We start from the raw sequence: 21,249 nt of genomic DNA on the forward strand, positions 1-21,249 counted from the left end.
ATTGTATATCCAATACTCAGATATACACACAAGGAACACGCTCATAGCGCCCAGTCACCCACCACTCACACTTTCTTCCGAGCTACGCCACGGGCCCCGGGGGCTCGGCGGGGCAAGCTAGGTCGGATCACAGCGCGCTTACCTGCCGGAGTCTCGGTCTCAGGCGCGCAAAGCTGGAAGGTGAGCGCCAGAACCAACGCCTGGGCGCGGGCCATGGTGCGCCACCGCCTGCCCCGGGGCCCGGCGCGGGGGGCGCCGCTAGCGGAACCCGAGCCGAGCCCGAGGCGAATCCGAGCCGGAGCGGCGCGGCGCGGCGCGGCGCGGGACTGGCGCCGAGTCCAGAGCGGGAGCCCGAGCGAGCGGGGCGCTGACGTCAGGCCGGACTGCGCTTTCCGCGGTCTCGCACCGCCCCCTGCTGGCCTCGATGCGCGCTGCTGCCCCGGTCGGTCGCCGGTCAGCCGAGCGCGCCCCTCCCCCACTCCGGCACCCCCACCCCACCCCCCACCTCCCAGCCTGGAGGTCCCATGGCCGGGCCTGGACACCCACCGACAACTGCTCTGGCACCGATTTTCTCAGGTAAGAACGCTCAGCGCCCACGCCTAGCTGCGGCTTAGCGCCCTCAGGAACAGTGACAGGGTTGTCAGGCCTTGTGACTCATCTGATGCTTGAGTCCCCTCTACCTTGGCCAAATGCGCATTCTTATACCTCCAAGGACAGGGCGCTCATCTCCACCAAGAGTGCTTCTTGGTTTTTTGGAGATGCAAGTTTTAGAAAGTTCTTCCTTTTCATGTGAAGGCTGCCTCACTTCTACTCTCTTGCAACAGAGGATATATTTGGGCTTCAATCCGGTACAAGCCCTTGCACAAAAACCTGCAAATTCGCCCTCCCTTACTGAGGGAACTTTCTATATACTTTGCCCACGTGTCCTTATTTAATCTTCACCATAACTCTATGGAGGTACATACTCTTATTATCCCCATTACAACAATTGAGGAACTGAGGCACAGAAAGGTGGGGACTTTCCCACGGGCACGAACTAGGCCAGAGCAGCACCAGGATTTGAGTCAAGTCTTTCTGAATTGACTTGGAGCTGAGAGACACAGCTCCGTTCAAGAAACCCATTTATCCAATACATGCTTGCCGGATATGGATTCATTTATTAAACAATTACTGTGAGCCAGGGTGGAGATACCAAACAGCCAAAAAAAAAACCCACACCCAAGAACCTTATATTCTAGTGGGAGGACACAAACAAAACAACCAAAATACCAGCAAATTCTATAGCATAGGAGACAGTGACACAGGATACAGAAAAAAACACTGAGGGGGATGGGATTGCTGCAGTTTTAAACACAGGACCTACTTTATTATGTGTTTGTTTGTCTTGGTCTCTGTCCAAAAGGCAAAAGCTTTGTCTTATATCCTAGTGCCCAGTATCTGGCATGTAATTTGTGCTTAAAAATATTGAATGAGTAAATGAATGGGTGAATGAATGAATATAGACATGATCTCTTGCCCTTTTAAAGCTTACATTCGATTAGGGAGACCAAAAGCAAACATGTAAATAAATATATAATTACAACCCAAGACATGCACTCTGAAAGAAATGGATGCAATGTTGTGATAAAGAATATGATTATGGGGAAAGCAGATTAGGGATCTATTTTAGATAAGGTGGTCTGAGAGAGCATCCCTAAGGAGATGACATGGTAACATTTTAACCAAAACCTGAAGTATGAGAAGGAAATGCAGATCAGCAGGAATGAGCATTGCAGCAAGAGGACAACCTGTCCAAAGGCAGGAACAGATGGTTTGAGGAATTGCAAGGAGGCCAGGGTGACTAAAGTGGAGCTGGTGGGGAGAAGAAGGGAACCTGGTACAGCCAGAGAGGTCAGCAGGGCCTGGAGATAATGCAAGGAAGGAGGCTTTGGGCTAAACCCTAAGAGGAGTAGTAAACCAGTGAAGCATTAAGCTGAAGAATAATAAGTTCTGATCTGCTTCTTTTAAAGTCCAGCTAAATGGAAAACACACTGAGGAAGCAGAAGGACCCATGGGCAGATGTTGCATTTGTCCTTCAGGCCAGAGGAATGGGACAGACTGACTGGCAGGTAGCAACACTGAACAGAGTCAAAGGGCTCAAATTGTACCTAGGTGCTTCCTGTGCCCCGCCTCCATGTTCTGAAGTCAGGGCAGCTGGGGCAGGGCCTGACTGGCTTCACCCATCCAACAGTTTCCTGGACCAGGAGGAAGCAGAGCAAAAGGATCCCAGGCTCTTGTTCTCCTCTCTCGTGAGCACTGAGGAGCTCCAGGCTGAGCCAGGGAATAGTCAAAAGAGACAAAAGCATGCAAGAACCAGAAACAGAATTGAGCAGAGAGAGAGGCACAGGGAGAGAGGCACAGAAGCAAGTACAGTGAAAAGTGATGGAGAAGAAACTGAGACAGAAATACCACAGCAAAGAGGAGAGACCCAGAAAAGGAGATTCAGAGAAAGAAAATGGGTGGATAAGAAAAGAAGCAGCCGAGGATGCTGTTTGCAGAGCACGCACACAGGAGCCTCATGACAAGGGTTTACCATCCACCCCATTTTATGGATGTGGAACCCAAGACTTGGAGAGCATTAGGCACTTGGCCAAGGACACACAGCTAGTAAAGGGTGAAAAGACTCAAATCCTGATCTGACTGGTTCCAAACCCCTGTACTCTGTCCTCGGAAAGATGGCAGAGACTATGATAGAGGGAGAAAGAACACAGCAACAGGTAGATAGAAAAGAAAATTCCACTATCAAACCTCTATAATCCTTGTACTCCTGGAGAGAAGAGGGAAAGGAGAAGGAAGGCCCTGGCCCAGCATGGCCTGCCTGGGTGTGGAGAAAAGGAGACAGCACCTCAGACAGTGAGTTCCAGGTCACAAGGAAATTCAATTACCTCCAACTCATGGAACATTTATGACACCTATGCTTGCTGAGCCCTGTATTGGGTGCTGGTGTCATGGAGATGAACCAAACAGTCCCCACTCTTGCCTGGAGGAGGAGGTAGGCACATAAATAACAAAAGATGATGTCCTAAAGACCAGAAAATACTGGGAAAACACAAAGGCAGTGTTCGCTGACTCAGCCTAGGAGGTTGGAAAATGACATCAAGGAAATGATATCTGAACCTGGAGTTTCCCAGGTAAGCAAGCAGGAAAGAACATTTCAGGCAAAAAGAGCAGCCTGGATAAAGGCATAAGATGTGGAAGTGCTGGGAAAAGTGGGTATTGGGTATGGTTGGATCGTAGGCCATGCTTGGGCAGACAGCAGGAGATAAAACCAGAGAGACCGTAAGAGTCCGAAGGCAAAAGATGCGGAATGCAACTCAGGACCATTGGACTTGAACCCTGATTGGTGGTCCTCAAACTGATCCCCTGAGGAACCAGGCGTTCCTCAAGCCAAGCTGAGGGGTTCTGCCATTAAATGAAAATGATAGCTATCTTTTCCTAATTTGCAAGAAGGCAAGTTAAATTACAATAAATAAAATTATTTAAAATTACAGCAAATAAAATTTCTGTTTTAAGGTACTTTTCCTTCATACATTTTTCTGAAGACTTAAGTACATGTCAGTGGTGTGAGAGAATAAAATTAGCATAGAATCATGGTTTCTTTTTACCCCATTTTAAAATTAATATATCAACAATTCATTGTGTTCTACAATGCATGGTGGCTTTTCTGTCTCTCCCTTAAGCACTGGGGGAAAAGGAGACATGGAAGGGCTTTAAGCAAGGAAAAAGACAAAATCAGATCTTTCTGTTAGGAAAAACAAATAATTCTCAAGGCCTGGTGTGCTGGTTAGAAAGTGTTGTGTACCCCAGAAAAGCCATGTCCTTTAATCCTGATTCAGTATTGGAGGGGTGGGAAACTTTGATTAGATTGTTTCTACAGACATAATCCAGTCAACTGTGGGTGTATCCTTTTAATTAGATGGAGATGTGACTCCTCCCATTCAAAGTGGGCCTGGATTAGTTCACTAGAGTCCTTTAAAATGGGAAACATTTTAGAGAGAGCTCACAGCCAACAGAGCTGACAGAGAGAGCCAACACAAGACCCAGAAGTTTAGAGATGTAGAAAGTAAATGTCCCCAGGGAAGCTGTTTAAAAACAGAAGCCAAAGACCCCAGCAGATGCCAGCCCTGTGCCTTCCCAGCTGACAGAGGTGTTCTGGACCCACTGGCCTGTCTTTCCCTGGATATCTTAATTTGAACTTTAAACTTGCAACTTAATAAACTCCCTTTGTAAAAGCCATTCCATTTCTGGCATATTGCATTATACCAGTGTTAGCAAACCAAAACACGGGGCAAAGGAGGAATTGGGGAAGGTGGGGTACAGGGAAAGGATCCCAGTTAGGAAGAAGGCAGTAGCCATGGTTCAAACAAGAGCTGACAGCCTGGACTAAAGGTGGGCTATAGAGGGAGAACAAACTGTAGTGCTGAGGCCTGCTGGATGATACTCTAAGCTTCCTGACTCGACTGCTCAGGGGATACCAGAGAAGCACCCAATCTGGTAGGGAAGATGATATCAACAGCTCAGTGTCACCTAGAGAGACTACCAACAGAGGATTACTGTGTACCTCCTAGTACAAATAGGCCTGTGTGTCACTGTGCAAATACAGTAAGCAGGATCAGGTAGTATGTGTATGTGAATGTACAACTGTGATACTGATTTTTTCCCCTACCGTGTTCTTCTCTAATGATAAAAACAAGCACTGATAACAGCTTTATTCACATTAACCAAAAGGTGAAAGTAACCCAAATGTCCATCAGTAGGTGACTGGACAAATAAAATATGGTATATCCACACAACGGAGTACTATCCAGTATAAAAAGGAATGAAGTTCTAATACCTGCTACAACATTGGTGAACCTTGAAGACATCATGTTGAGTAAAATAAACCCATACAAAGGGCAAATATCATATGGCTCCATTTATATGAAGTATTTTCATAGAAAAATAAAGTAGATTACAGGTTACCAGGGACTGGGAGGGTTGGAAGGGGGTGGAAAAGATAGGGCATTATTGTTCAATGAGTACAGAATTTCTGTTTGGAGTGTTGAAAAAGTTTTGGAATTGGATGGCAGTGATGGTAGCACAATATCGTGAATATAATTAGTACCACCGAATTGTATACTTGAACATGGTTAAAATGAGAAATTTTATGTGGTATATATGTTGTATTAGTTATTGCTAGTGCTGCCAGAAAGCAATATACCAGAATTGAAATGGCTTCTAAAAAGGAAATTTAATAAATTACAAGTTTACAGTTGTAGTGCCAAGAAAATGCCCAAACAAAGGCACCAACAAGAGGTCACCCAAGAAAGGCTGATGCTGTCCAGATCACCTCTGTCAGCTGGGAAGGTTCATAGCTGGTATCTGCTGGTCCCTTGTGATCTCCAATGCTTTCAGTCTGTTTCCTTGGGGGTTCTTGACTTGGCATCTGTGGGCCTTCACTTAGCATCTCCAGGACACAACTCTGGGGTCTGGCTTGCTTAGCATCTCATGGGAAGGCACATGGCGACATCTGCTGGACCTAGTATCTCCAAACATCCAGGTCTCAGTGTCAGCTCTGAAGCAACTGTTCTCAAAGCATCTGCGTTGGCTCTCTCTGTCGGCTCTTATCTTTCTCCAAAATGTTTCCTCTTTTAAAGGATTCCAGTAAACTAATCAAGACCCACCTTGAATGGATGGAGTCACATCTCGTTTAATTAAAAGGTCACACCCACAACTGGGCACATCACATCTCTGTGGGGATAGTCTAATAAAAAAGTTTCCACCCTACAATATTGAGTGAGATTTAAAACATGGCTTTTCTGGGGTACATAATACTAACACATATGTTAACCAAAAAAGAAAAGAAGCACTGACATTTATTGAGCATTTACTATGAGCCCAACTCTAGCCTGAGTGTGCTATTTCTCATTTAATCTTCACAATGAATCCCTGGTAAAATTTATCAAATGCTTCCCTATGCCAAGCATTGTGCTAAATGCTGCTTACTAAATACTATCTCAACCTTGAAATGCTCCAATTATTTTCCCCCCATTTTAAGGATAAGGAAATGGAGACCAGAGAGACCAAGATCAAATAGCTATAAAATGACAGAGCCAGCACTTAAAGCCAGGTTTGACCAAGTCTAGCTCCCACACCCTTAATTATAGGACATAGTGTCCTCTTTTTCTCAGAGAGAACACCAGCCAGCAAACTTCAGGTCAATAAAATTCAGAGAAAGGAACTCGTCCTTTTCTTTCAAAGCACAGGCTCCGTGTTTCTCAAAGCCTGTTCTCCAAACTACCTGCATCAGAATATTTCTGGGAGCTTGTTAGAACTCTAGCTCGCTGGACCCCTCCCCAATTTCTAATTCAGTAGCTGAAGTGAGGCCTCTGGTGATTTTTATGGACACTGAAGATTGAGAGTCTGGGGACCAGCTCCAATAGCACCTCTTCTAAAAGCCCCCACCCCCATCCCTTCTCCTTCAGAGTCCAAGCAGTTTACTCTGTCCTGCTTTTATGTTTATCTGGGATTTTAATTATTTACATTCATGTCTTCCCTCCCCTAAAACTAAGCTAGCTCTTTCACTGCACTACCCTTTTTTTACAAAGCACTTCATTGTTCCTCTTAATCTCTTTGTAGACTGGGAGTATTTCAAGAGAGCGTTCTTCTCTTTGTGATTTCTCCCTTATATCTGAATACATTTAAGGTTGGACAAATACTTTCACATCCACGATAACGTTTATCTATTGTTCTTCAACTCTTCCTTGAAGGAGGCACATTATTCCTATGTACAAATGACCCGAGTTTTAGTCACTTGCCCAAGGTAACCCACTAGGAAGAAGCCGGGCTAGGCTTTGAACCCAAATCCTCTAACTCCAAGCCCAGTATTCTTGCCTTTTATCAGTTTACATCCACCGTATTCAGTTTAGGAAAGTAGGCTTTGTCTCCCTATACCTACAGGGTAGTGGCGATTAAATGCCTATGAAGGAGCTAACAAAGTGAGCACTCAATAAATGGTAGCGGGAAGGGGAAACTGAGGCCAGAAGGGAGTAACTGACTGCCCCAAAAATTAAACACCAAAGCACAGGCCTGGGTGCAAGCACAGCTTTTAGGTCAAACCCAGACTCTTCTGGTTGGGAGTAGAGCCTTGGTGGGTTCGGAACCTCGCTATTCTTCCTTACATTCCTCCACTTCCCACGTAGTCTCCCCACAGTGTCTCCCAAAGCGCCACCACCTGGGGCGCGAAAGTACACAGCCATTTAGAAGGAGGAGCGGGCCAGGTTGTGGGCGGGTTTCGTCTGGGGGCGGGGCGGAAGGCGGGGCGCAGGCGCGCGGTCGCAGGAGGATGACGTAAGTCGGGGCGCCCGGTTCTGTTTTGCCTGAAAGGACCATGTGGGTGTGCGGCTCGCGGTACTGGGCTAGAGCCCGGGGCCTGCTGCGGCTGTGCCTTCTACCGGCTTCAGGCCGCCATGAGCCGAAAGCATCATCCTGCTCCTCATCCACCCAGTCCTCCCGGGTCCGGGCATTGATCTATGCGCACCACGGAGATCCACCCAAGGTCGTCGAGTAAGAGGCAGTGCCGAGATTGGGGAAGGGGCCCGGGTCTCGAGAGGGGAAAAAAGGGGATAGGAAGGGAAGACCAGGGTCCGAAGAAGGGGGGCAGAGAATAGCAAGACCGAAACTGAAGCCCAAAGAGCATTTGATAGCTCAAAAAGTTCATGCTTTCCCGTAGCTGAAGACTGAGGGGCCCAATTATAATGGTAATCGAAATAATAATTCTTAACATGTATTGATCGAGTACTGTGTGTCAGGCAGTCCTTTATTTAAATAGGTGCCCCCGCTTGATGTTGTAGATGACAAAACTGACGCATAAGACAGGTAAAATCACTTGCGGGAGGTCACACGGACAGTAAGTGGCAGAGTCGACATTTGAACCCGTCTGACTGACCTGCCTGAGTTCTTACCCTCTATTATTTTTTGGTTTCTATAATGCCCTGAATCCGTGGAAGATATTTTCAGGATATTTTTCCTTCATTATTTCATTTGGAACCTTATCTCTTAGTAAAGTAGGCCAGAGATTATTGTTTTCATTTTGCAGAGGGCAAGTCACTTGTCTGTGACGATATGGCTAAGGAATCCATAGCTCCTGACTCCTACTTCTGTGATTTCCTCTCCACTGCATTATATATGAACCTTCCTTTAGTGTAGTTAAAAAAAAAGAAAAAAAACAGCAGCAACTCCAGTTTTAGAGCCATATGAACCTAAGGTCGAATGCTCAGCGTCTTAGGAGCTGTTTGATCTTGGGCAAATCACTCTGACCCCTCATTACTTTTATGATTATGCCTTCTTAAAATTCTCTTGGGTCTTAATCCAGGATCTTTGCTTGTGGATGATAAAAAAAGTATGCGAATTGCCAATCATTATAAATCTGCACGTAAATAAATAGCTCTAGCTGTTCAGAAGGACTAGTAGAGCCACTGGAGTATAGCTAAGGCAAAAGCACTGGTCTGAGAATCAGGTCAAATCCCTGTCTTACACTGTGTGTTTGGCAGATTACTTAGGTTCTCTGAACCTCAGTTTCATCATCCAAAAGGAGACACACAAGCATAACTTATAGTGCTGATGAGCTGAGATCAATGTAATGATCTCCACAAGCACCCACTAGCTCTTCTACAGCCCCTTCTTTACAACTCTGCTTTAATTCTCAACTGCTTAAAAATTAGCTTAACTGTTTTCCAAAGGACAGGCAACCATGGAATTATTTTAGTGATTGAGATACAGTTTAGATTTTTTGACGGCTGGAGGTGATAAGCCTCAGATTCAAGGTCATGCACTCAGCCCAGCCACATGTGCCATTAGAGCAATTAGAAAGAAGACAGAAAAGACACATAGTCAGTAACCCCCAAAATTATATGTTGACCATAGATAGTGAATCACCATGTTGAAAAGACATCTCCCTGAGGACTCTGCCATAGTGAGCTGGTAAAGCTCAGAGGAACACTGTTCCATTTCCAGGAAAGCATCCAAATGGATCAATGGTTTAGTGCCTATGCTGGCTTGTAATTTATGTTTCTAATGCAGGACCTGCCATAAAACAGGTGCTCCGAAAGTGTTAGTTTTGGGCTAATTTCAGCAAGAAGTGCACTTTTATTGAGTTGTTACTGTGCTTGTTTTTAAAAGAAGGGAAGAATCAGGTATATGGTGATGACAAGGGCATCGTGGACGTTCAGCAACCCTGAGGAACGGTGTGGAGGGGTTAGGCAAGATGGCTGACAGAGCTGAGGACAACCTCTTGTGCCTGGTTCCCTCCTCTTAGAGAGTCAGGGAAGCTGAAACAAAACTCGCCTGGTAATTTCCCAGCAGTTCAAACCATGAGACTTACACAAAGCATTGTGTTCAACCTTGGTTTCACATCTCAGTCACCTTTGGTACTTTTAGAGACTACGTGTTCCCAGGCCCCACCCTTAAGGTACTTAATAGGTCTAGGGAGTCCCTGAGCATATGTGTTTTTTTAAAACTCCAAGTGATTTTGATCCCCAAGCCAGGATTGAGAACCAGTGCCCTTTGGACACATTGTCAGGCGAGCAGTAATTCTCTCTGCCTCAGAAGGGAAGCTTTCCTTTCTAACCCAAATTCAGGTGACTTATCTTGTCCATGTGTGGACTGAGGTCAGAGGCTGGGATTCTCTTCTTTGCGGTCGTGTCTTAGGAGGTTTAGGGTATCCGCACTGTCACAGAAAGAATCAGGTGTCCTTTACACATTCCGGTTATACCAGGTAGAATCAGGGAGCTCCCCAGAGTCCGTGAATAGTGTTCCCCACACTGGAGTGGTTTGTGATACTTTCATTGTGGGCCAGAGCTCTGGGAACCGGAGGAATGGATGAGGTGGTTTTGCCCAGTAGCACAGGTCCACTACCCAGACCTCAGGTGTTGTAGAACTTTAAGGCCTCCAGCTAGTTCCTGTTCTCATGTCCACATTTGAAATATCCCCCAAACATTCCAGCTGTTTTCTCCTCTACTAAGCTGTTTTCCTCTGCCTCTTGCAGTTTCTTCCCTCCCCATAAAATGGGCTCCACTAAATAAACACTTTGGCCTTTTTCATTTAAAAAATTACTTAATTGCTGATCTAAACGAATTAAAACTGTGCAGGAGAGAATGACAAACATCCTAGAAATTTTAGAGGGCTTCATGACCATTGTCCCTTGTAGAGAGTACTGGGTTCTCTGTCAAATAGTGCCTGGGAACCCCAATTTCTTCTTCTTTTGTTCCTGAAGGTCCCCTTGCAGGATTTTGCTGTTCTCCAGTTCTTATGGTGAAAACAGCTCTCATTTATTATACATCTACTATGTGGCAGGCATTGAGCTAAGTTCTCTACATATATTATGGAATTTAAAAATCACAATAATCCATTTTTCAAGTAAGGAAACTGAGACTTGAGATGGTCAAAAGTCATTTCCCCAAAATCATACAAGTAAGATGTCCCTTCATTATTAAAATTCCACTATATAGACATGCCTGAAGAAATAATGCCAGCCATTTCAAATATTTTCAGAATGAGATGGGGTGTAAAATTGGTAATAAGATGGGTCAAAACAGACAGTATAAATATAGTCATTCAGGTGACCCTGAGTCTACTCTTCACAGGCAGGGCAGCCCTACCCTGGGGAAGAGAGCAGAAATACTTTCCTCAGTCTCCTTCCCTTTTCTGGATGCTTAAGCTTTCATAAGACAGCATCCTATCATTGTGACTTTCTCAACTACCTGCTGCTAGTACCAAATGAATTCCTGAAACTAAGCTATGAAGCCCTTGGACATGTACCTATTCTCTCTTAGGCCCTGTGGAACTTTGGGAAGCAGATGGTAGGAACCAAGGTTGTATAGGTAATGAGTTCTTACAGTAGGATACTCTACCCTCAGGGAATTTCTTCTTTTTACATTTCAGTGTTTAAAATGAATGTCTGTTTAAAACCAAAACGATGCAAGTGGTTTGGTTTGGTTTTCTTAATGTTTTTTATTGTAATATATATATACACAAATCAAAAAAAGAAAAAGCAATAATTTTCAAAGCACACTTCAACAAGTGGTTACAGGACAGATCCCAGAGATTGTCGATGGCTACCATTCCACCAGCTCTGATTTCTCCTTCTAGCTGCTCCAAAACATTGGACGCTAGAAGGAATATTAATATAGTGATTTAGCAGTCATACTCATTTGTTAGATCTTATTTTCTCTGTTATGCCTCCTCCTTCTTCTTTGATCCTTCTCCCAATCCATAGGGATCGTTAGGCAATGCTCATTCTGACTTCTTCATGTTGAGAAGGGGTGTCCACACTAAAGGATAGGGGGTTGTATTAATTGGTAATCTTGGAAATGTTGGGCCCTCTGAGTTTCAGGATTTATCTGACCTAGGAACCCTCTGGGAATTATAGATTCCAGGAAAGTAGGCTTAGTGCATGAAACTTTTATAAGATCTCAATTCTAGTCCTAGATGTTCTTAAGAGTCAAAAGGAGTGATGGTGGTTGGAGTTTAGCAAACCATGGCAATTAGCACTTTCTCACTGAAGCTTGCATAAGTGTAGCCTCCAGAATAACCTCTTGACTCCATTTGATCTCTTTTGGCCACTGATGCCTTATTTTATTACACTTCTTTTCCCCCTTTTGGTGAAGAAGATGTTGTCAATCCCATGGTACCAGGGGCAGACTCATCCCTGGGTATCATGCCCCACGTTGTCAGGAGATTTTCACTCCTGAATGTCATGTCCCATATAGAGAAGAGGGTAATGATTTTCCTTGCAGAGTTGGGGAGAGAGAGAGAGACCACATCTGAGTAATAAAAGAGGTTTCCTTTAATCAACTCTTAGGCCTCGTTATGGGTAGTCTTAGCTTCACCCCTACAGAAATAAGCATCGTAAGGGAAAGCCTCAAAATAAAGGGCTTGTCCTATTTTCTTGTGGTACCCAGAGTTTTCCAGATGGGAAATTTTAATAGTTCCATTCTTACCCCCTCCTTCAGTCCCTCAAGGGACTCAACCAGTATTTTTTTTAATTATCAGCTTACCCTAGTCTGAGATGTCTCCTGGTATCACATTAAGCTATGCAGAATGACAAGGCGTTGTTCCTCTTCTGAACCCTGGGAGGCTGGGTCTTTTTAATGAGCTATCGAGACAGATTGATTTAGATTATGTGTTACAAAAAAATTAAGTTCTAGACATAATAAGCTTCTCTGCCTTTGGTCTCATATGGTAGGTGAAGGTCTAGAGTACATACACTATCATCTTTTACCCTGCATTCTGATTTACCTTAGACTGAGCCAGATTGACTTCATTTTTAACTCTAATTGAGGCCTGATCTCTTTTTCAGTTACTTTAACTATTATTATATATATAACTATGCTAACTTTTAAGGCTGTATCACTCCATTTCTGGGTCTTAGGTGTCACAGAGTTACTCAGAGTTCCAAGGAAATACTGACTGATACACATGTAATTCAGTGTCTCAGAATCTAGAAGCTACATTTGTAACTTCAGACTAAGTGTAGCTGCTGTAAGGGCTTACAATCTAGGTTCCAATTTTCTTATAAATATTTTCTGAAAGAGACCTTAGCATATTTGTTCTTTTGTTTCTCGCATATTTTGCACCACGCGTTGTCCCCAAGGTTTATTCAGTTCATTGTGTGTTTTGATATTCCTGCTTTTTTGTAGCTGCACCAAATTCTATCATAAATGTATCACAGTTTGCCATTCTGCTTCTCAATCATTGTACCCTTTTGCTACCTCCATCTATTGGGTGTCATGGCTAATGTCCAAAATAAACAAACATGTCTTATAGTAAGGTGACTTGGTTTTTAAACCAGAATTATAGTACTTTGGAAGAAAAACCTGATTTGGTGTTCTATTAAGAACTGGAATTTTGATTTCTGCTTTTTTTATTTATTTAAAATTGCCTGGAGCTCTTTATTGTGGGCATGAATGAAGGGAATGGGAGCAGAACTCATTGATTTATTAATTATTTAGCATTTTTTCATTGACGGCCTACTAAGTCCTAGACACTGAGGGGGCAGAAATGGATAATATATGGTCTTTGCCCTCAAGGAACTCACAGTCTAGTTCAGGAGTTGGGGACTTGTTATCTGTGGGGGGAAGTGCCGGGATAGGGTATGTTCAGAGTGCCATGGGTACGTGGAAGAGGGTGCCTCATCCCCGCAGGAGCTAACCAGAGAATTCTAAGTCGACGTTGAGTCCCCCAAGAGATGTGATGGATGGTGTGAGGAGAGAAAGTATAGAATTGTTCCAATCAAAGACCCAGAGGCAAGAGAAAACGTGATATGTCTGATTAATATTCATTGAGTGCTTCTTTCACACTCAGTATGTCATCCTGTGAGAGAGGAATCTGCTAAAACTGAGGCTCAGAGGGAACTTGCCCAAGGACACAGGATTGAAACTTAAGCCGGATCCCACATCCTGTATGCTTGGACATTCTGTTTCATCTGGACGTCACCACTAGACTATGGAGTTTGAGGCAAGTCTGTCTGGTCTAGTTTCCTCATTCTTGCCTCAGAAGGTGGAACTTGGCAGGCATACCTCCAAGGAATTGCACAATAGCTGGGCAGTAGGGGCAGGGAGTCCCCCTATATGCAGAGCTCCTAGGAGGAATGCTGCCACCCAGTGCAACGCCAGTCATTATTACAGTCTGGCCCTCTCCTAGCAGCTACTGCAGCTCTCAGGTATGGTTCCAGGCCTTTCCTACCTTGCAGGGGTGGTTGGGAGCAGTCTCCTTTTTAGAGGAGAAACAAAGGTGACCCCAAAGTTAGACTGTGGCTCAAGAGGTTTCACTGGGGCCACCTGCAAGAGCACTGGCCTGGGAGCCAGGTGACCTGGGTACTGTCCCAACTCTGCCACTGATCAGAGTGAGGAATTCACTCCAGTTTACATTCTTTTCAATTATTCTTTGATACAATCAGGGGTTGACCAAGGTCAGCAGTGGTGAATATGGGCATGCAAGCTGGCATCCCCATCTTCTGTGCCAGTAACAGACCTTCAGAGTTCCCCTTTCTATATGCCTCAGAATCTACACACCTCTTTACCCCATGCTCCCCAAACAACACTCTTTCCTGCTTAAACTAGATGAAGCCTCAACATCTTTCTCAACATAATGCTGCAGCCACAGAATTTAGGAGACATGAATCCTCTTTCCAATATCTAGACCAGTTCTTCCAGCACCAACAATCCTATAAAACTGAAACAGCATGAGTCTGCCTGCTCCAGCAACATCCAGGGAGCAACAGTGTTGCTAGAAATTTGGGGTCCTGGCCAGGAGATTTCACCAAGGACCCACTTTGCCCTTGGTTACATGTAGCAGCCTCCTTTGTACCTGTCAAGGAGACAACAGCTGCTGCAGGCAGAGACTCTGCTTCCTGTTGTGGCCCAGTCTTTCTCTCTGGAACAAGAAGAGTTAGGCCTCAGCAAACTAAGCAGCAGAGGCTGCAGCTTCTTTCAAGCAGGGTTTCTCTGATGTCTGTGATGGCGGCTTGCAAGGGGCTTGCAAGGTTTCTGGTAACCTTAGTTGAAAGAATTTAGGGAATTGATAGGATTGATTTTTTTATTTTCCAACCCCGCGTAGAGACTTGCAGAAGTTGCCCTAAGTCTCTGATTCCACTCACGATTGTGCTAATGAGCAAAAAGATATATCCCAAATAGAGGGAAGGCAGGATTACTGCAAGGCTGGGAAGCCAAAGAGGCACATGGAGAGAGGGAGGTATGTGTGGCACATCAACTGACGTGGAAAAAATGGGCTTTGCTCAGGGAAAGGAGCTCTCCTTAGATCCCCACAAGTTGAGGCTGCCAGCATCTCTTGCTGGGGGGTGAGCTGTTAAAAGCTGTGAGCTGAGACACTTCGTTCCTTTACAATTGCCCAGTTGTGCCCTGCTTATTAATTATTAATCACACTGCAGAACAATGTACCTAGCATGCCAGGCATTTCACTAAATCAGAGGGCGGCTTGTCCATGACCATGGGGACTCCAGTCAGACTGGGGAAAACAGTATAAGGTGTCAGTTTCCTTCACCCAGTGCCCCATAATGGGAAGTACATTCTTTCCTCTCTTTCCTAAGCAGATGAGAAAGTACCTGTAGCCAGTGACAATCTCTCCCTGCCTGTCTTTTCTGCTCATATTGACCTATTTGAGGTGATTGAGTGGAAGATGCAAGATAAGTAAAAATCATTGCTAATTAAAGGCAGAAGACAGAAAAGATATCTTAGCAAACTTGCAACGCCCCCTTAAAGGGCAAATATAACTGAACCAGTCCCCAGTGTACTAGCCTCTTTCTCCCCCTTCTTAAATGGTTCTTTCTTCTGCCTGCTTTTGTCTCCCTTGTACTTCATGCAACCTCACAGTTGTAGAACCTCAGCCTCAAAGGAGGCATTGTGACCTTATCCAGTCTAGGATCTGTCATTTGAAGACAGTGGCATCCTTCCGGGTTACTCGGCATTTTTAGACTCAGGGGAAGGACATGAACAGTCCCAGAAAATGACTTGAGGTCTTGCTGGGCTGTGTTTGGGTGCTTTATTTGCACTCCATGACAGCCACCTGCTCCTCTGGTGAATTTAATTTGGAAAAAAGAAAAAAAAAGTGAAGAGATTGCTAGCATTACAGCAGAGGTCCAACTCCTGGGATTCATATTCGGCCCCTACTTTCTTTCCCGTCTTGGCAGAATGGTATCCTTGACAACGCCGTTAGAACTGTCTGCGGGAACAGCAGTATCAGTGACATTGATGGCATTTCTTGGGGCAGGCTGGGGTAGTGTCCCTGGTGAGACACAGTTGAACCAACACACCTTTCCTTGGGCATGCAGCATGTGTCAGGCCTGCCCCCTGCCATTACCCACCTGTGTTTGCAGCTTCGTCTTTCCATCCCCTGTACCCTTATCCCTACTTGGTCTCTCTTTGCCCCACTTTTCTTCCCTCCCACTTCTGTAAATCTCACTTTGCACAGAGCAGCTAGGCTCCCCAGAAGACAAAGGACAACTGAGAGAGGTTTGTAGCCCAGCACAACATTTCTCAAAACTGCTCCTTAGGGGAATGATATTCTCCAGGCTGGTATTCATGTGCCCAAGTTAAGTCTGGGAAGTTCTGAAGTACACAAAGCCACTTCTCAGAGACCACAGTTCTCATGTGCTGTCTGAATCTTACAAAGGGAGCTTAGTAGGCAGCATTTGCCAAACATATTTAACCCCAAAGAATACCTAATAATATCTCCCAGAAAGAGAATTCCACAAACACAGTTTAGAGGATACTGGCATAGTGTTTAATAGTTTGTGCTTTGGAGTAAAACGTAAGATCAAGCTTTCCAGTTACTAACCTTAGACAAGTTACTTAACTTCTGGACTCACCTTCTTCATCTGTAAATAGGGTATGTATACATGCATGCGTTATGTGTTTGAATTCTTCATGTATATAAAATGCTAAGCACAATGCTTGGAGTTTAGTAGGCCATCCGTGTTACTTGTCACTTAATTGCCCAACCAAATCACCCATAATAAGCATCCTCTGCTTAGTATCCTTGCTGCAAGTCCCCTGCGTAGAACTTCAAATATGTCACCTTCCCTCTCACTCCCAATGTGCTTTACCTTCCTCCCTATCTCAATATCCACTTGCCCAAGCCAAAAGCCACGAGCCACCAAAGACTTCCTGCCTCCTCCCCACCAAGTGTCAATCATTGTCACTTCTGGGTTATCAAATCCTTCTCTCCCTTCCCACAGCTCTAACTCATACCACACCTCTTGCCTGGCCTACTGTCAGGTCAAATTATTTGCCATTCCCTCTGGCAAGAATGCTTTCCTTCCTTACTAGGTCTACCCAATCGATTCCTGTTTAACCCTGAAGCCGCAGTTAGGTATCTCTTTTTCCAGAGTCTATTTTCTAACCCTCGTTTTCTTCCTCCCAGCAACATTAGACGCTCTCAGTCAATTTCAGCACCAGGAGTCTGCCTCTGTTATAGTCCTTCTCCTAGTGTTTCCACTAGTGGGTTCCTACTTAGCCAAGCGCCCAGGCAGGGGATTTTATTTTAGATCATCTTTAAACCCCTAGGCACAGTGTCTCTGGCATTTAGTAGGGCCATCAGTAAATGTTTATTAAATTAAATTCACTTGAGTATTCAAAAAAGTTGCTGTCTTCCTTTCAGGAATTCAGTGGTTCTTTCAGAAGTATAGCCAGCTAATTGTTGCAAAGTTTCCTTGTATATTCCTACCCACTGATATCAGCTGCCATTTCTTCGGCATCTCCTGTATACCAGATACTTAGTAAATGCTTTATGTACATTAACTATAATCCTTTGAGCTGGATTCTAATATTATCCCCATTTTATAAATGAGCGTCCTGAGTTCCATCTAGCTAGTAAATGACCAAGGCAGGATGTAACCCCAGGACTGCGTGTTTCACTTCAAATTCATGCACTTTCTGAAATACACCCTCCATCAAAGAACTTAGAGCTACTTGTATGACCATAGATATGGAGATTAATTCTTGAAATTTTATCTGCACTTTCTGGTGAGAAAAAGAGCAAGGGGTCTTTGCTTAACTTAGACTCTCAAGAATAATCTTCATTTTTATTTAAGCCCATCCTTCAGGGATATTTTCCTTAACACCAGAACCAAAAACAAGTATAAGCCTCAATAGCTAAACTCCTTTGGTTTGAGCCCCCTCTTGAAATTTCCTAAATGACTGACAATTTTATGCCCCAATTTCTCACTAGAGAGAAAAAGTTAAATCATTTCTTTAGGAAGCATTGAACAATCTCTGTCCAAGACACTGTACTAAACCAAGTTAAGTAAGACTAAAAGTTCTGCTCTCCATGAGCTCATAGACTGATGGAGTACTTAGCACCCAGTTTTGCTGTCAGCAAGTGTAAAGGGAGCGCTGGACTCTGGAGTCTCTAAGGTCTGCATCCAAATCCAAACATAATTCCAAAATCCAGAAAGCTCTGAAAATCGACAGTTGTTCATAACTTGTTCAGAGGCAAAATCTGACCTGAGAGGAGGTTTTTATATGGTCTTTATTCATCCCAGTTGGTGTGAATATTCATACCTTTTGCTGTAGAAACATTTGTGTGTCTGAATAGAAGATGCTGCTCCAGCCCCTGTTGGGGTCTTTATAATACATGGTTCTGAACTCTGGGGTACATCTAACCCTAAGAGTTTTGGAAAAGGAATTGTGAACCTATGACTTACCATGATCAACTGAAAAAAATGAATGAAAAAGCTTTGTAAACTAAACAGCAATAAACTCTTATAAAGTGTTCCTTAAATGGTATACTTAACCCTTCTGACAGAGTATAATGGGAGCACTGAGAATGAAACCAGTGATTTTTTTTTTGCAGGGCCAGGAAGTGGGTCAGAACACATCTAACAGAAGTAAAAATTGAGCTTGGGCTTAAAGGGTGCATTGAATTTCTTGGCAGATAGAGAAGCTATGGAAAAGGAATTCTGGACTGAAGAAGTGGGTGTAGAAAATGTGTAGGAAAAAAAGTATCTTGAATGCATGCTCTTTGTCTATAGAAATCTTTGATTAACTGTCAAAGTGCAAGAGAGAAGCAGTATGGATAATATAAAAGGGTAGCTAGTCCAGAATCCATTTACTCCATAGGGGATTTTTCTTTAGAATGCAGGCTTATGCATACATTCATGGAGAAACATCACCTTCCTGGTTGGTGCCTTCCTGCCTAGTCTGACGGGGAGGTGCATAGCCCATTGACCCTCCCCCCATGGCAGGGTGCTCCCATTATGCTCTGTCAGAAGGGTTAAGTATACCATTTAAGGAGGGTCAACATGGCAGGTCCAGTGAAGATCAGTCCTGCATGCTAATCCAGGCTGTCACTGATTTCACTACCCTCTGTCGGGTCTGGGATAAGCCCCTCACCAGCTGGCTTTACCAGCATTGAAGTGACAGAGTTCAAATCAGATCAGCTACTTACTGTTTTTGGTGATCTTAACTTGAGCAAATTATTACTGCTTTTGTACCTTTGTTCCTTAGCTATAAAATCAGACTTACAGTATCTGAGAATTAAATGAAACAGCACTTAGCATAATGCTTAACTCATAAACACTCAATAAACTGTAGTAGTTGTAACAAGGATTCCCTCTCCTCTAGTTGGACATAAATACCTACATCCCTTAATACTTAAAAGAGCCCTTTCATTATTCTCTCTGTCCATGGTTAGCAACTCATTCCTAGTTAACCATTTTCTGTGGAGTGTTTGCCTGTTGGGGTTTTGGGCCGCTGTCTCTCAAGCGTAGTGAGGGATGGCCTCCCTTGCTTGGGTCATGATCCAGATCGTAGATTCCCAGATATTCAGGGCTCCTTGTAGTCAGGGGGCATCCCAGACTAATTTCAGGACACTGAGGTAGACCATGGTCAGGAAGAACAGTGGCTTTGGGCTTATTTAAGCCTCCTGCCTTTTACCAGTCATATTACCCTAAGTTTCGCCATCTCCAGAGGCCCGTTTCCTACTTAACAGAATGGGAATATTAATACTTTATTCCCAGGAGCATTGCATCTTAAATTAGATCACACAGAACTTGGTGTTTAATGAGCACTTCATAAATATGGGCCATCATTATTACTATTAGTACAAAGCATTTCTTGAAAATCACACTTTTACCCCAAGATCAACCCTCGGGTATAATTAAAAGGTCAGGTTTCTGCAGGAAGTGGGTGGAATTACATCAGTTTAGTGTAGTGACACTGTTACCTAATGCTAAGAACCTCGGTAGCAGTATCTTTGGTAAGTAAAAATGAGGAAACATTGCTTAAATACATTCGGGCAGAGAAGAGCATTGCAAACATGAAGTCTCAGGAATGCGGAGAAAGAAAGAAAAAGAGTTTCTGGTAATTAAAAAGTCAAGGGTACCTATGAGTTCACACTGATCAGTGCCTCTGGGTTGCAGGTCTCCTTTTTTAAAAACACTGCTTTTTAATTATAAAAGTAATACATCAACACTGTTACTGTGAACCTCCCTCAAAAGCTCTTTGGCTGGAGAACTTTCATTAACCAAAGTTCCAATGGGATAAAGATATTGGTACCAGTGTCTAGGGCCCATGGTGAATAAAGGGAATTAACACAGGTACTTAAAATGATAGAGGCTTTTAGGAGTGATCAAGTCCTAAACCCCACTCCCACCCCCATTTACCAATGGAGAAAGAGGCCTAGAGCAAAGAAGAAACTTGACCAAAGTGACAGCCATCCTGTGGTGAGGCTTCACACCTAAGACCCTGTCCAGTATCCTTTCCATCAGGCCTGGATCCTCACCCAGAGGGGCCACCACCCCTGGGAGTGGGTCACAGCCATCCAGAGGCTTCTTTCCACTTCCCGGGCTTCCTCTGCAACTGACAGAAATGTCTCCTCTATCCTACATGTGTCGAAGCCAAAAAAGAAACATAACAGGTGGACTGGCCCAGAGTTTCCCAGATAGGTGTGTTTTGTAAGAATTTCAATATCCCTTATCTGACCATGCTGGTTCAGTAGATTGACGCTGGGCCTTAGAATGTATATGCTTAGCATACCAGGTGATTTTTTATGATCAAGCAAGTTTTGAAAAACCCAGGGCTAATTCAAGCCAGTAGAGCTGTTAACTCTTCTCTGTCCCAAGGTGGATGGTCAAGTGGAGAGATCACTAGGAATTATCCACTTTAGGGAGTGAGGGAGTGAGAGTTTGTGTGTATCCTATGCTAATTAGTCACAGCACCTCTTTTCTAACAAACCCTAATTCCTGGGCACGCAGTGGCAGCTCAAAAGTGTTGTTTGAATCAAGGGATTGAGAAAACCTCGACCAGAAGGGGGAAGAGTTAAATGAGACAAAATAAAGTGTAAACGGCAGAGAGATTCCAAACAGAGTCGAGAGGTTATCCTGGAGGTTATTCTTACTCACTAATAGATATCACCTTGTAAGTCAAGATGTAATGGAGAGGCTGAAGGGAATTGCCTGAAAATGTAGTGCTGTGTTCCAGTAGCCATGTTTCTTGAGGATGATTGAATAATGATACAGCTGTCACAATGTCACTGTGTGATTGTGAAAACCTTGTGTCTGATGCTCCTTTTATCTACCTTGTCAACAAAGGAGTAGAACGTATGGAATAAAAATAAATAATAGGGGGAACAAATGCTAAAATAAATTTATTTTAAATGCCAGTGATCAATGAAAGCAAGGGGTAAGGGGCATGGTAGGTACAAGCTTTTTTTTTT

General features: G+C 44.0%; 2 protein-coding genes across 9 annotated transcripts in view; one reads left to right on the forward strand and one right to left on the reverse strand.

Annotated features, from left to right (window-relative positions):
• The window catches only part of PTPRU (protein tyrosine phosphatase receptor type U), a 103,542-nt gene extending 103,264 nt beyond the window's left edge, over positions 1-278 (reverse strand). For both annotated transcript variants that reach the window (XM_077150541.1, XM_077150542.1), the window contains exon 1: positions 143-278. In XM_077150541.1, the coding sequence (XP_077006656.1) occupies positions 143-215 (73 nt within the window). In that variant the 5' untranslated portion in view covers positions 216-278. The remainder of the gene's footprint in view (positions 1-142) is intronic.
• Positions 279-557: 279 nt separating this feature from the next.
• Positions 558-21,249, forward strand: part of MECR (mitochondrial trans-2-enoyl-CoA reductase) — a 42,701-nt gene continuing 22,009 nt past the window's right edge. For 3 of the 7 annotated variants that reach the window (XR_013171130.1, XM_077150544.1, XM_077150548.1), the window contains exon 1: positions 7,381-7,584. Coding sequence is in view for 4 of the 7 variants with exons in the window: in XM_077150544.1 (XP_077006659.1) it covers positions 7,409-7,584 (176 nt within the window). In the remaining 3 variants the exon portion in view is untranslated. The other 4 variants (XM_077150550.1, XM_077150547.1, XM_077150545.1 and 1 more) reach the window with 4 other exon arrangements.

This window comes from Tamandua tetradactyla, chromosome 2 (genome assembly GCF_023851605.1).
Source record: "Tamandua tetradactyla isolate mTamTet1 chromosome 2, mTamTet1.pri, whole genome shotgun sequence".
NCBI lineage: Eukaryota > Metazoa > Chordata > Mammalia > Pilosa > Myrmecophagidae > Tamandua > Tamandua tetradactyla.